The following is a 10,282-nucleotide window of genomic DNA, read 5'->3' on the forward strand; positions in this document are numbered from 1 at the left end:
TGTCAACTATTTGACACTGAAGGTAAATTCAAGATTGAATTGAAGAGCCTGCCAGTGTTTATCTGCTGCAATGGTCAGAATTGTTCACAGTTTTTCCAGCAGAACCTGCTAAGGAGCTAAGTTGTACAACATAATTTCCATATTAATCTTATGGATAGAGAAAGATCATAAAATATCTTGACTATGAGGGTAGAAATAGAATGGTTGTGTCTTATTATAAAAACAGTGACTAATTTGAATGGAGAAGCAGGTTTATGGTAAAGTGTATCTTGGGAATGTATCTGATGAAACCAAACGGTTTTTGAATAGCTCAATCTTCAATTACGCACAGTCTTTTTTCATTCTTTTACACACCAGATCTCAATGTTTATATGGGGACATCACTGGACTTTAAGCTTCAGGTGAGCAGAAAGACCAAGAGCGGTTGGACATGCATCATTAAAACAATTACAAAATGATCTGCAATATCAGATGCAAGAGACCAGAAGTAGTGGAAAGGAAATAAAAACCCAGTAGATCTCAGGGTAGATGTGGCCACAGATATGAGTAGTGGAGTTAAACTGATAGGTTCAACAGCTTTAATTAATTTATCAACCATACCAGCGAGATCAGACACATCAGATAAAAAGCTACTGTGGGTCACTGGTCTAGCAAGATGCAATACAACAGTCAAGGTACAGTATTCACTCCAGTAAACACTTATAATGCATAATGCAGCCAGTAGTTTAATATAATATGTTGCAAGTGTTGAAACACAGCATACATATATGCACTACATATCGAGTATACATTTTTAATCACAGCTTTACATATTTTAAGATGGATGTGTTTGTTGATCTGAGAAAACTCTCCCCTCCAGTCATACACTTTACACAGCTAAGCTGACATCATCAGTTGGAGCCGCAGGGATTAGTGCTCCTTGTTGCTGATAGGCTGAGTGAGAAAAGGGTTGGGACTTCATTAATAAAACCATGAAACACACATGAAGTGTCAAACCAAAACAGTGAGCAGTCTGAGAGAAAAGACAACATTACAGCAGTAGAAACCTGACCAGAGGAAAACAAGGTAAGATGGTCTTTCTTTTTCTTCCTGAGACATGTAACACAATGAAGAACATATGACAAGATGAGGTATGCACTGAATGGACACATGGGGAGAGTCGGCTGAGGTATAGCAACCTTGTATTTCATATTTAGAACAGTTGACAAGGCAATGTATTATAATTTTATGGCAACCACTCTATGGACCTTTACAGTTATATGTAGTTTTATGGGTATAATGTTGGAATTATGCGTCTGTGTTTATGGTTTGTGCCATGTATATGTTGTATTTGTGCATTTAACTATTTTGTTGCATTGCCTCAAGTTCATTATTAATATAGTTTATATTGTTTAATAATTAGTGCAGAAGGTTATAGTACGGACTATCCGTATGCTCTCATTACCTAAAACAAGACGTGCTGAATAACTCAAAAGTTATATTACAGCTTATGTGATGATTGAATTCATGGCACATCATTTTTCCGACAGGAGCTGCTTCAAAATCCTAAAATCATTCTAAATATTTTCCAGTAAATTGCAGATTTTTGCAATTTTGCTACTTTCCCAAAATACGTTCACCATTATAGTTTTGGCTGTTGTAGGAAAACACAAGCGTAGTTATGGTAACCATCAGTTACCTGGGTGACTCACTGAGCCCCACGCCTTGTCTGAAACATGGAGAGGGAGGCACAGCGTGACTGGCTCTTCCCTCATACTACACACCCTTTCCCAAACAAATATTCATGCTGATATCATCATTGAAGTAAGCCGTTTACTAAGCCGGTGTAATTTCTCATTCAATGGTTTTATGCATTGGTTGAGAAACAGGTGGGAAAGATCCAATAAATGTCAACATACTGGAATCCAGGTTTCAGGTTCAAGTTGAACCTAATGCTTGTAGAATTGCATTCAAATGCAATCAAATATCTAGCAAAGAACATCTGTTCAAATGTTGCCAAGTGGGCACTTTAATCACCAAATATTGAAAGAGTTGAGGATGTGTTTTTGTGTAGAACATAACTTTATTTTCTAACGATATGAGTTTCTTGGAAAAAACAGTTTATGATGAGTCTGTTTTGCAAAGAGGAAAAAAATTGAGGCTATAATTCCAGGACAGTGTAACTGATCTCTCTCGATTGTATTTGTGTCTTTGGTTGTCACAGAAGACGGTGAGCTCTCCTAACATGATGCCTACAGCTAAAGGCATGTCCCACATGCTTCCCAACCATGTTCTGAGAGTGGGTCAAACCATTCGCCTGGACTCTGCTCAGGAGACAGTCAATACTCAGCCCAATGGTAACCATGGTGACGCTGATCTCGACATCTCCCTGAATAATCTCAACCAGCTCATCCTAGATTTGGATCCGACATTTGAACCCATTTCAGTCATCAAAAGTCCGTCTTGCATCAGCCCTCCTGCAGGTACAGACTGTTTTGTGTACCTATACTATTCAAACTTTTCTAACGCTTCATTTCTGCATCACAGTAACCAGGTCTCCAGAGAGCATCAAAGGGAAAACAAAAGCTACAGTGGTGTGACGCAGAGCAAAGTTAAACCATACGCTAATAGAACACAGCCTGGGGCTTTGGAATATTACCCGCCCTTTTTGAGATTTGAGATAAATATCTTTTTATAATGGGGTAATTGCACAACCTCAGCTGTTCTGGGATTACTGCCCAGACAAGTGCCACACCCTGCACAGGTTACAGCCACAGAAGCAAACCAACAAGTCACACATGAGGGTGGAACAGCAGTATCTTCCCTGTGCAGTAACAGGGATGACAAATCAGACAATTCATTGGTCTATTTCATCAGTAAATTACATAAATCAAGTGATGTGTTGATTTGTACTCCTGTTGCATAATACAATATTGCCACAAGTAACAATACTCACATACTTAGAGTCTGAAAACCTTCATGTATGATTCTGTATGAGTATTAGTCATAATTATGTAACAGGTGCCACGTGCCTGTCTAGGCTGCAGTGTAGACATCATGGGCATAGACTCAGTCTGAAAGATCCTCAGGTGCACAAGAACAAGTTGAGACAGAATCAGTACAACGTCAATTGAATTCAGTGGACATACTCTAACAGGTCCATGCATGAAAATATGAAAGAGTTCCAGCAACTGTGCATTTGCATGGATGCCAAGTCCCTTCTGCTGAAAGAAAACCAAAACTTGAAGTCAAAGAAATCAGGGATCATGCACTGTTTTTCATATCTTTCACAAAATTCCCTCCAATAGACTTTATTATTGTTCTTGCAAACACTTTCTTCTCTATCCTTCTGCTAAGATGAAGAAATCTCCCACTGCGTGTTGGTCTCTAGAGGATGCAACCCACATACCATTGTCCAGTCTGTGTCACCCAGTATACCCATCCCTTCACGACCCGGCCCGCCGGTATTCTCCAGCTCCCCAACATGCTCACTGCCTCCACTGCCATGTGGAAGTGCACCCCGACGAATTCCCTCAACAAAGCAGGACATGGCGTTTTCGCAAGGATCCTTCTTGCCAAACCCCAACAGAAACAGTGGCATCTCGCTCCTCTCCATGTCAACATGCTCAGACACCAGCTACATCCTTGGCAGGTAAAACTCACTGTTAAAGCACGGCCTGCCATTAATCAGGTATGCATGCTGTACATGCAGTCTTCCAGCGTATTGTTAATACTAGTGCAGTGCACATTCTAAACATTTCTGTGTGGAAAGGGCTGTTTGTTTTGCCTGTGGTGATGCTGGTTGCAGTTTTCTCACAGAAACTGTAAAAGTGACCTGCAGTAATTGAGCTGCAGTAAATCAGTAAGACTTGCTGCAGGACTCCTTCCAAAGAACCGCTGCTGCACAAAGAGCTGTCCACCTGTTTATTAAAAGTTCAGAGAAGCTCAACTCAGTGCACAGAACCCTGAACCGGAGAATTAGTTCCTACCATTGTCATGAATGCGCCCGTTAACATGTTTTCCCAGCTCCCGCCGCTACAGGGCTGTGGTCACCTGTTTAATCTGTTGTCCACATTTTTTATTCAATACTGCACTGCCTTGGGCATGCAGTGGGAAGCTGATCAAATAAATGATACTCAATATAACAAACCACATACAGACTGATAAAGATTTCTGGAATATGACCAATTGTAAACACTTCCTCCTCTATCCTGCACTAGCACCCTGTCCTTGGCCAGTGAAGATGCTGACTCTCCAGAGTCCAACCTTACCGGTACATCCAGCTCCTTCAGTGATGTGTCCCCTATGAGGCTATTTGATAACAGGGACAGCGCAGACAGGCCTTCGCTGACAAAACAGGGACATCTGCAGGAGCTCCAGAGCAAAGGAGCACAGAGCAGTCCAGCTTCACTCAATGGGTCTTTGACTGACATCCCTGTGCTGTTGGTGAATGGTGCACCAGAACCAAATCTGCACATCAATTATCCTGAATCAGAAATGGACTTGATACAGACTGTAACTGTGTCCCCCTCGAAGCCATTCTACCCTCACAGTGAGTCGCAGTTGTCATAGTGGTCCAATATACTGGCAGCTACCACATTTTACAACACTATTTGACATAACTATCTTTATGATTGTTCAGGTTTCCGGGACCATTTTAATGGCAGTCAGCCCTCAATGAAATTTGTCATGGACACCTCAAAGTTTTGGTTCCTTCCACATATCACCAGAGCAGAAGGTGAGAGTCTCAAAACAGCACTTCATGAAGACTATGTAGCTTTACTCCAGCTCTCACGTTAATTCCTCTAATAGGATCCAGTTCTTTTTTCACCTCGTGATACCTCTAAGCACTTTCTGTTATGTTTGATTCATTCTAGCTGAAGCTCTGGTAAAAAACAAGGAAGCAGGAACATTTGTGGTGAGAGACAGCACCTCTTACAGAGGCAGTTTTGGCCTGGCCATGAAGGTGGACCAAAGTCCCACCAACTTCACTCCTTCCACCTACCCAGGTAAATTGTTTGACTTGTCAGTTGTTTTTTTATCGGACCTAATGAACCCTTTTGGATCACATGCCATTATAACAAACAGCAGTGTTTGGTCGGATACAGGACATTTTGGGCCTTGTATCCCGCAGCTTCCACTTCCAGAGACAAACAATGTGTACACGCTGTAGCAGAGAGCTCATTGAGCTCATTTGTCTACAGCAGAGACCTGAGAGGCACAGGGAATCACTTACTTAACTCTGCTGATGTGTATGGTCATGTCTGACGGCATCGAGCTATCTGTGGTGAGGCAGGAGACAGTGCTGTTATTTTTTCCACCCACAGTATGTCCTGTGTAAACACAAAGGAAAACCAGCTGTTTATGGAACTGTAAGCAATCTGAGAAGAAAAATGGACCTCACTCACAAAACAATTTTGAGGCTTACTTCATTTACAGATCTATTTTTTCAACTGTTTTTGGAATGAGGATATGAAAGACATGCGAGCAGTGTGTTTGGACTAAGGACATTTCAGTGTATGCAGGCTTACAGTGTGCTGTCTGTTTCAATCTCCTCTGCTGAATTATATCTCCAAGGATAATCAAAACACAATTATCCTTGTTCCAGGGAATTCACTAAAGCCTTTTCTCTTACGGGGTTTTTCAAGAAAAGTTTAAAGTGGACATGAATTTCGTTACACAAAATTATGAATGATTTATAAGATGTGATGGAAATGAAAGATCTGAAAGTACAATTTGATTAAATAAATTGAAAATAAGTGGTGGCTAGGGTAAAGTACCCTGTTACATAACGGGTGACAGGCTATCCTATCATTTCAAATTTGTTTGTTTTCTGTGTGATCACTTTGCTTTTTGTTGCTGAGGGTTGTATGTGGTGCAGAAGACTAGAACAGAAAATGTATCAATTAGAAGAAATCATCAAATACAAGGTATATTAAATATCACTGCCATTGCGTTTTTATCATGACACTTAAAGTTCAGTGTAACATTTTTCTGACACTTTTCCTTTATTAAAACAGGAGAGAGCAGTTCAGACGTTGTCAGACACTTCCTCATTGAATCATCAACTAAGGGCGTTCGGGTCAAAGGCTCTTCTCAGGAACCATACTTTGGTAAGTGCAGTTAAAGCCTGCAACACCTACAGTTACACATCTAAAAGTTATCAGTTTTTCTTAAAATGCACTCCTACTCAATATGACTGCACATCCTGCTCTGGTGATGTCTGCCCCACCAGACCTGAGTCAGCCATGTCTGGCCTCCAGGGATGTGGGTGGGCAGCAGCGCAGAAATCTTGTTATTTATTCCAAAGGATGAGGTCACAGGGCGTGTCCTCACACCCACAGAGCCATTATCAAGGATTATCGTTGTCTTCCCTCTTATCAGAGTCTAAGGATTGAGACTCATGCAATGCTGTACCTGCCTCATGGCTGAAGTCAAGAGAAAAGGAAATCATGTCGTAACATTTCTTCCTCTTTGGTCTAGCTGTCAGCTGTGGTCAATATCCCACTGCAAAAAATGTGTTCAAGTACCATTGCAGTCACCTGGTTTACTCATTATAATATGAATAAAATAATAACTTTTTTAAATCTCGACATCTTCCTATCTCAACAAATATATCCAGACTCCTTGTCAAAAAGCTAAACTACCACACACATCCATGAAAGTAACCTGAGCAAAACACCAATATTTAACTTTCTATTTTCCAGAGTGACACAGTGAATTTCTCTGTCAAGCTTTGACAAAACTGTGGTTTTTTATTACTTTTAAAGGAAGTCTCTCAGCCCTGGTCTACCAGCACACTATCTCCGCTTACGCTTTACCCTGCAAATTACTGCTCCACTCTCAAGGTGAGAAAGTCAGCCTATAATGTCAAGGGTTGTGTGTGTGTGTGTTTGTGTTTGTTAGTGTGTGTGTGTGTGTGTGTGTGGTCTAGGTTGTACTAATTTTGTGGGGATCGAAGTCTGTTTAGGCTATAAAATAAATCATTAAACTTTAAAGCTATGCTTTAAGGTAATGGGTTAGATTTAAGTTGGGGGGGGGGGGGGGGGGAGTGGTTGGTTGGAGGATGTAGTGAATTTTCAAGAAAGTCCACAAGAAATGAACGTTGTCAAGTCAAGACTGTGTGTGTCTGGGGGTTTGTTTGAATGTGTCTGTGTGTTAATGTATTATTTGCGTTCACAGATCTGGGAACAGCAAAGCAAAAGATAAATGACAAACCAGCCCCAGACGACAAGAGTAAAACAGGTGAGACAACGTAACATACAACTCACCCCTGTTTATCTCCATTAGCATATAACCCAAGGTTTTACTGCAGAGTTATAGTTTACCAACTTTCATAAAAATAATTCTCACTGAGTGATACTTCACTTAGAGGGAAACAAGGAACAACATACAAATGAGGACACTACACAGGTGCTTATCAGTGAGCCCAAAGGAGAGGAAATGTCGCATTCAAGCCACAGAGGTTGTCTGAAACTTCTTTCATGTGTATTTAATGTACCGTCCTTCCGTGTCCCCTTCTGTAGTTATAAAATGTTGCAGCCATGTTGGAGATGCTAACAACAGCTCGCGAGCACAGCTAGCTTGCTAATTGAGGAAAACTTAGCCTGTTTGAAGTCCACAGGCCTCCCTCTGAGATAATGTCAACATAACAAACATTTAAATAACCTGATCGCCATGTTGTTTTCAATGAGCAAAGACAGATATTAAAGGAAAGGAAAGGTTCCCTGACTTCTGAGTCAGATCTAAGACCCGTGCAGTTTAACTCACCCTCATCACAGGAGCCATTGTGAATGATCATGGCGAAAAAAGCAGACTCAAGTGTAATAAATGAGCTTGAGTGAAGGACGCTGCATCCTTTTCTGGTCTCTCAGCGCATGAAGTGTTGTCCACATGTTAAATGGAACAGACATGTAATGTCAGTGGTTATAAATAGAGTTGAGTAGCAATCAGGAGTCAATAGTCTGATGTTAGCATTCAAGACAATTGCTTCAATGACTGTTTAGTAGGCCTCGGCATTATCTTAGCCTGCTGAGTATCTATCAAATATAGATGTAGTGGAGAAAACGTAAAATATTTACCTTGTCCCGTAGTGCACTACAAGTTTTTATCATGGCTGTATTGTAGCTTATATCATAGTTTCCAATAATTTCCATACATATTTCATGTATATCTATTCCAATTCAATTCAGCTTTATTCGTATGGAGGAACCCAAAAGTTCCCACTATAAGCAAAACACATTTTCTGTATATTCCCTTTTTTTTCACGTACACACACACACAAACAGTGTTGCAAAGTGCCGATGTCCTTGTTCCTGTGTGTAAAATAGATATGGCTTAATCACCTAAAGGTCCTGGAAGGAGCTGAGTGGTCTTCACCCATTTTAACTTATGTTGCTACCCTACATGTTTAATTCTCATATAATAACACGGGGTTCGTCCATTCTATAGCTTGCAACTTTATCTACCTGAATGCTGTTCCCACCGAGATGCTGACGGGCCCCTGTGCCGTTCAGAAGGCAGTGTCCTCAACTTTTGGGAAGGTCTCTGGGTCCTTCATACCAACCGTGGTCAATCTGAAGGTGTCGTTGAAGGGTGTAACACTGACAGATATCAACAGGAAGTAAGAAAACACACATCCTGTGCACTTAGTGCTGAGATCCTACTCACAGTACACAACCAACTCATGGTGGTGATGATATTATGGTTCCTGTACAACCTTTTGTAAAAACTGTAAATTTCTAACTCCATAATAATTTTTTCCAAAGGCTTTTCTTCAGACGCCATTACCCTGCTCACCTGCTTAGCTACAGTGGTGAAGATCCAGACAATAGATTGTGAGTATATTACAACAACGAAGTGATTCTTTTTTTTCACATCTGTCAAACACATCTGTTTTGGAAACATTATGTGATGTTAATTCAAGTTACTTACTGAGAGTAAAGAGCTCATTGACCAGCTCATTACTGCTGTTTAAGTGTTTTCTGTTTGTCACATTAATTCACCACCATATTTATAGTGTCTATTGGTCATTATATGGACTATCAAATCTCACCATTTTATTCTTGAACTGGTTTACTCTCACAGGTGGATAAAAGGTTCCACATTTGGTGCAAGGTAATTTTTGCTTTTCAAGCTTATTATTACTTTCTATATCAGAATGATGTTTTGTATCTGACTGTAAAGTCTATGATTTGTTTATGTCAAGGTGAAGCCTCAGAGGTTCTGAGGCTTCACTATACTGCAATACAATTGCTTCTACTGTGCAAAATATGTTAATTTATACTTCTGTTTTGTTGAAATTGAATCCAAATCTAATCGTTCTGTTGCTTCTTTGTTCCGCCAGGATGTTTGGCTTTGTGGCCAAAGGCATCGAGGCTGGTGCGGAGAACGTATGCCACGTCTTTGCAGAGTATGACCGCCTGCAGCCTTGCAACAAGGCTGTCAAGGTTATTCAGGCGGCCATAGCCAACCATTAAACACACAAGCACTGATACAACTCAAACAGCTTGCAGCTTTAAGGCCTTATTTAATCTTGTCTGTATGTACTGTCCTTTTCTCAAGTAATCTCTTCAGCACCAGAAAAATGTAGATGCAAAGTGCTTAACATTTTTTTTACATGGTCAGATGATTAAAGTCATATTGAAAAGGCAGGTGCAACCACAGCATATACTGTATGAAGGCTGAAGACTGAGGAGTGGTCTAAAAAGAAGAGACAGGGAACCAATGTATAGTATGATTGTAATTAAATGGCACACTGCTAGACAACATCACTGATCTCTCGCTGAATATTTGAAGCTGCCCAGAAAATCATACAATGTGTTATTGTGTAATATGTTAAAACCAACATCTTGCATATTCAGGGGGGTGCAGCAGTGTATTGTGTCTTGTTTTAAGGTTGAATGAATACAATGGAAATTGAAGTTTAAATGTGCTCAGCTGTCTGAAATATAAATCAGTGAGGGAATTTGAATGTTCTTTAATGAAAAGCACTTGAAATATTGTTATGTCCTTTAATTTCAAAGCAGAGTTTTTGCATATACTCTAGGTCAGAATGTATTTATTATACTGCACTGTAAACAATTTCTTTCTGTATATTAATGATACTATTTTTCAAATTGTTACGATTAAAAGCTACACATTGAACTCCTGAGGTCGTGAACGGGTGGGTGGGCCTACACATGTTTATTTGTGAGTGATCTTTTTCCATTACCTCAACATCAAAGCGTCTGTACCGAGTCTGAACAGGGCGTCACATAATCACTGTACAACAATATATGTGGTTAGTCTCTTTGTGTCTTCC

At 40.3% G+C, this 10,282-nt stretch overlaps 1 protein-coding gene across 1 annotated transcript; it reads left to right on the forward strand.

Annotated features, from left to right (window-relative positions):
* Positions 1-975: 975 nt before the first annotated feature.
* Positions 976-10,125, forward strand: LOC133953939 (tensin-4-like). The gene is made up of 13 exons (XM_062388118.1): positions 976-1,065; positions 2,204-2,462; positions 3,337-3,631; positions 4,200-4,531; positions 4,622-4,717; positions 4,857-4,988; positions 6,000-6,092; positions 6,750-6,827; positions 7,162-7,224; positions 8,431-8,602; positions 8,748-8,816; positions 9,067-9,096; positions 9,326-10,125. The coding sequence occupies exons 2-13, from the start codon at positions 2,225-2,227 to the stop codon at positions 9,456-9,458; spliced, it is 1,731 nt and encodes a 576-aa protein (XP_062244102.1). The 5' UTR covers positions 976-1,065; positions 2,204-2,224; the 3' UTR covers positions 9,459-10,125.
* Positions 10,126-10,282: the final 157 nt, after the last annotated feature.

The sequence above is a fragment of the Platichthys flesus genome, chromosome 5 (genome assembly GCF_949316205.1).
Source record: "Platichthys flesus chromosome 5, fPlaFle2.1, whole genome shotgun sequence".
In the NCBI taxonomy this organism is placed as follows: domain Eukaryota; kingdom Metazoa; phylum Chordata; class Actinopteri; order Pleuronectiformes; family Pleuronectidae; genus Platichthys; species Platichthys flesus.

Bases quoted from the DNA above. Each gene is read 5' to 3' on its own strand.
- LOC133953939 (XM_062388118.1), top strand. From the start codon at position 2,225: ATGATGCCTACAGCTAAAGGCATGTCCCACATGCTTCCCAACCATGTT. The intron at 8,817-9,066 runs GTGAGTATATTA...TTACTCTCACAG, and splicing joins GAAGATCCAGACAATAGATT to GTGGATAAAAGGTTCCACAT. The intron at 9,097-9,325 runs GTAATTTTTGCT...TTGTTCCGCCAG, and splicing joins GGTTCCACATTTGGTGCAAG to GATGTTTGGCTTTGTGGCCA.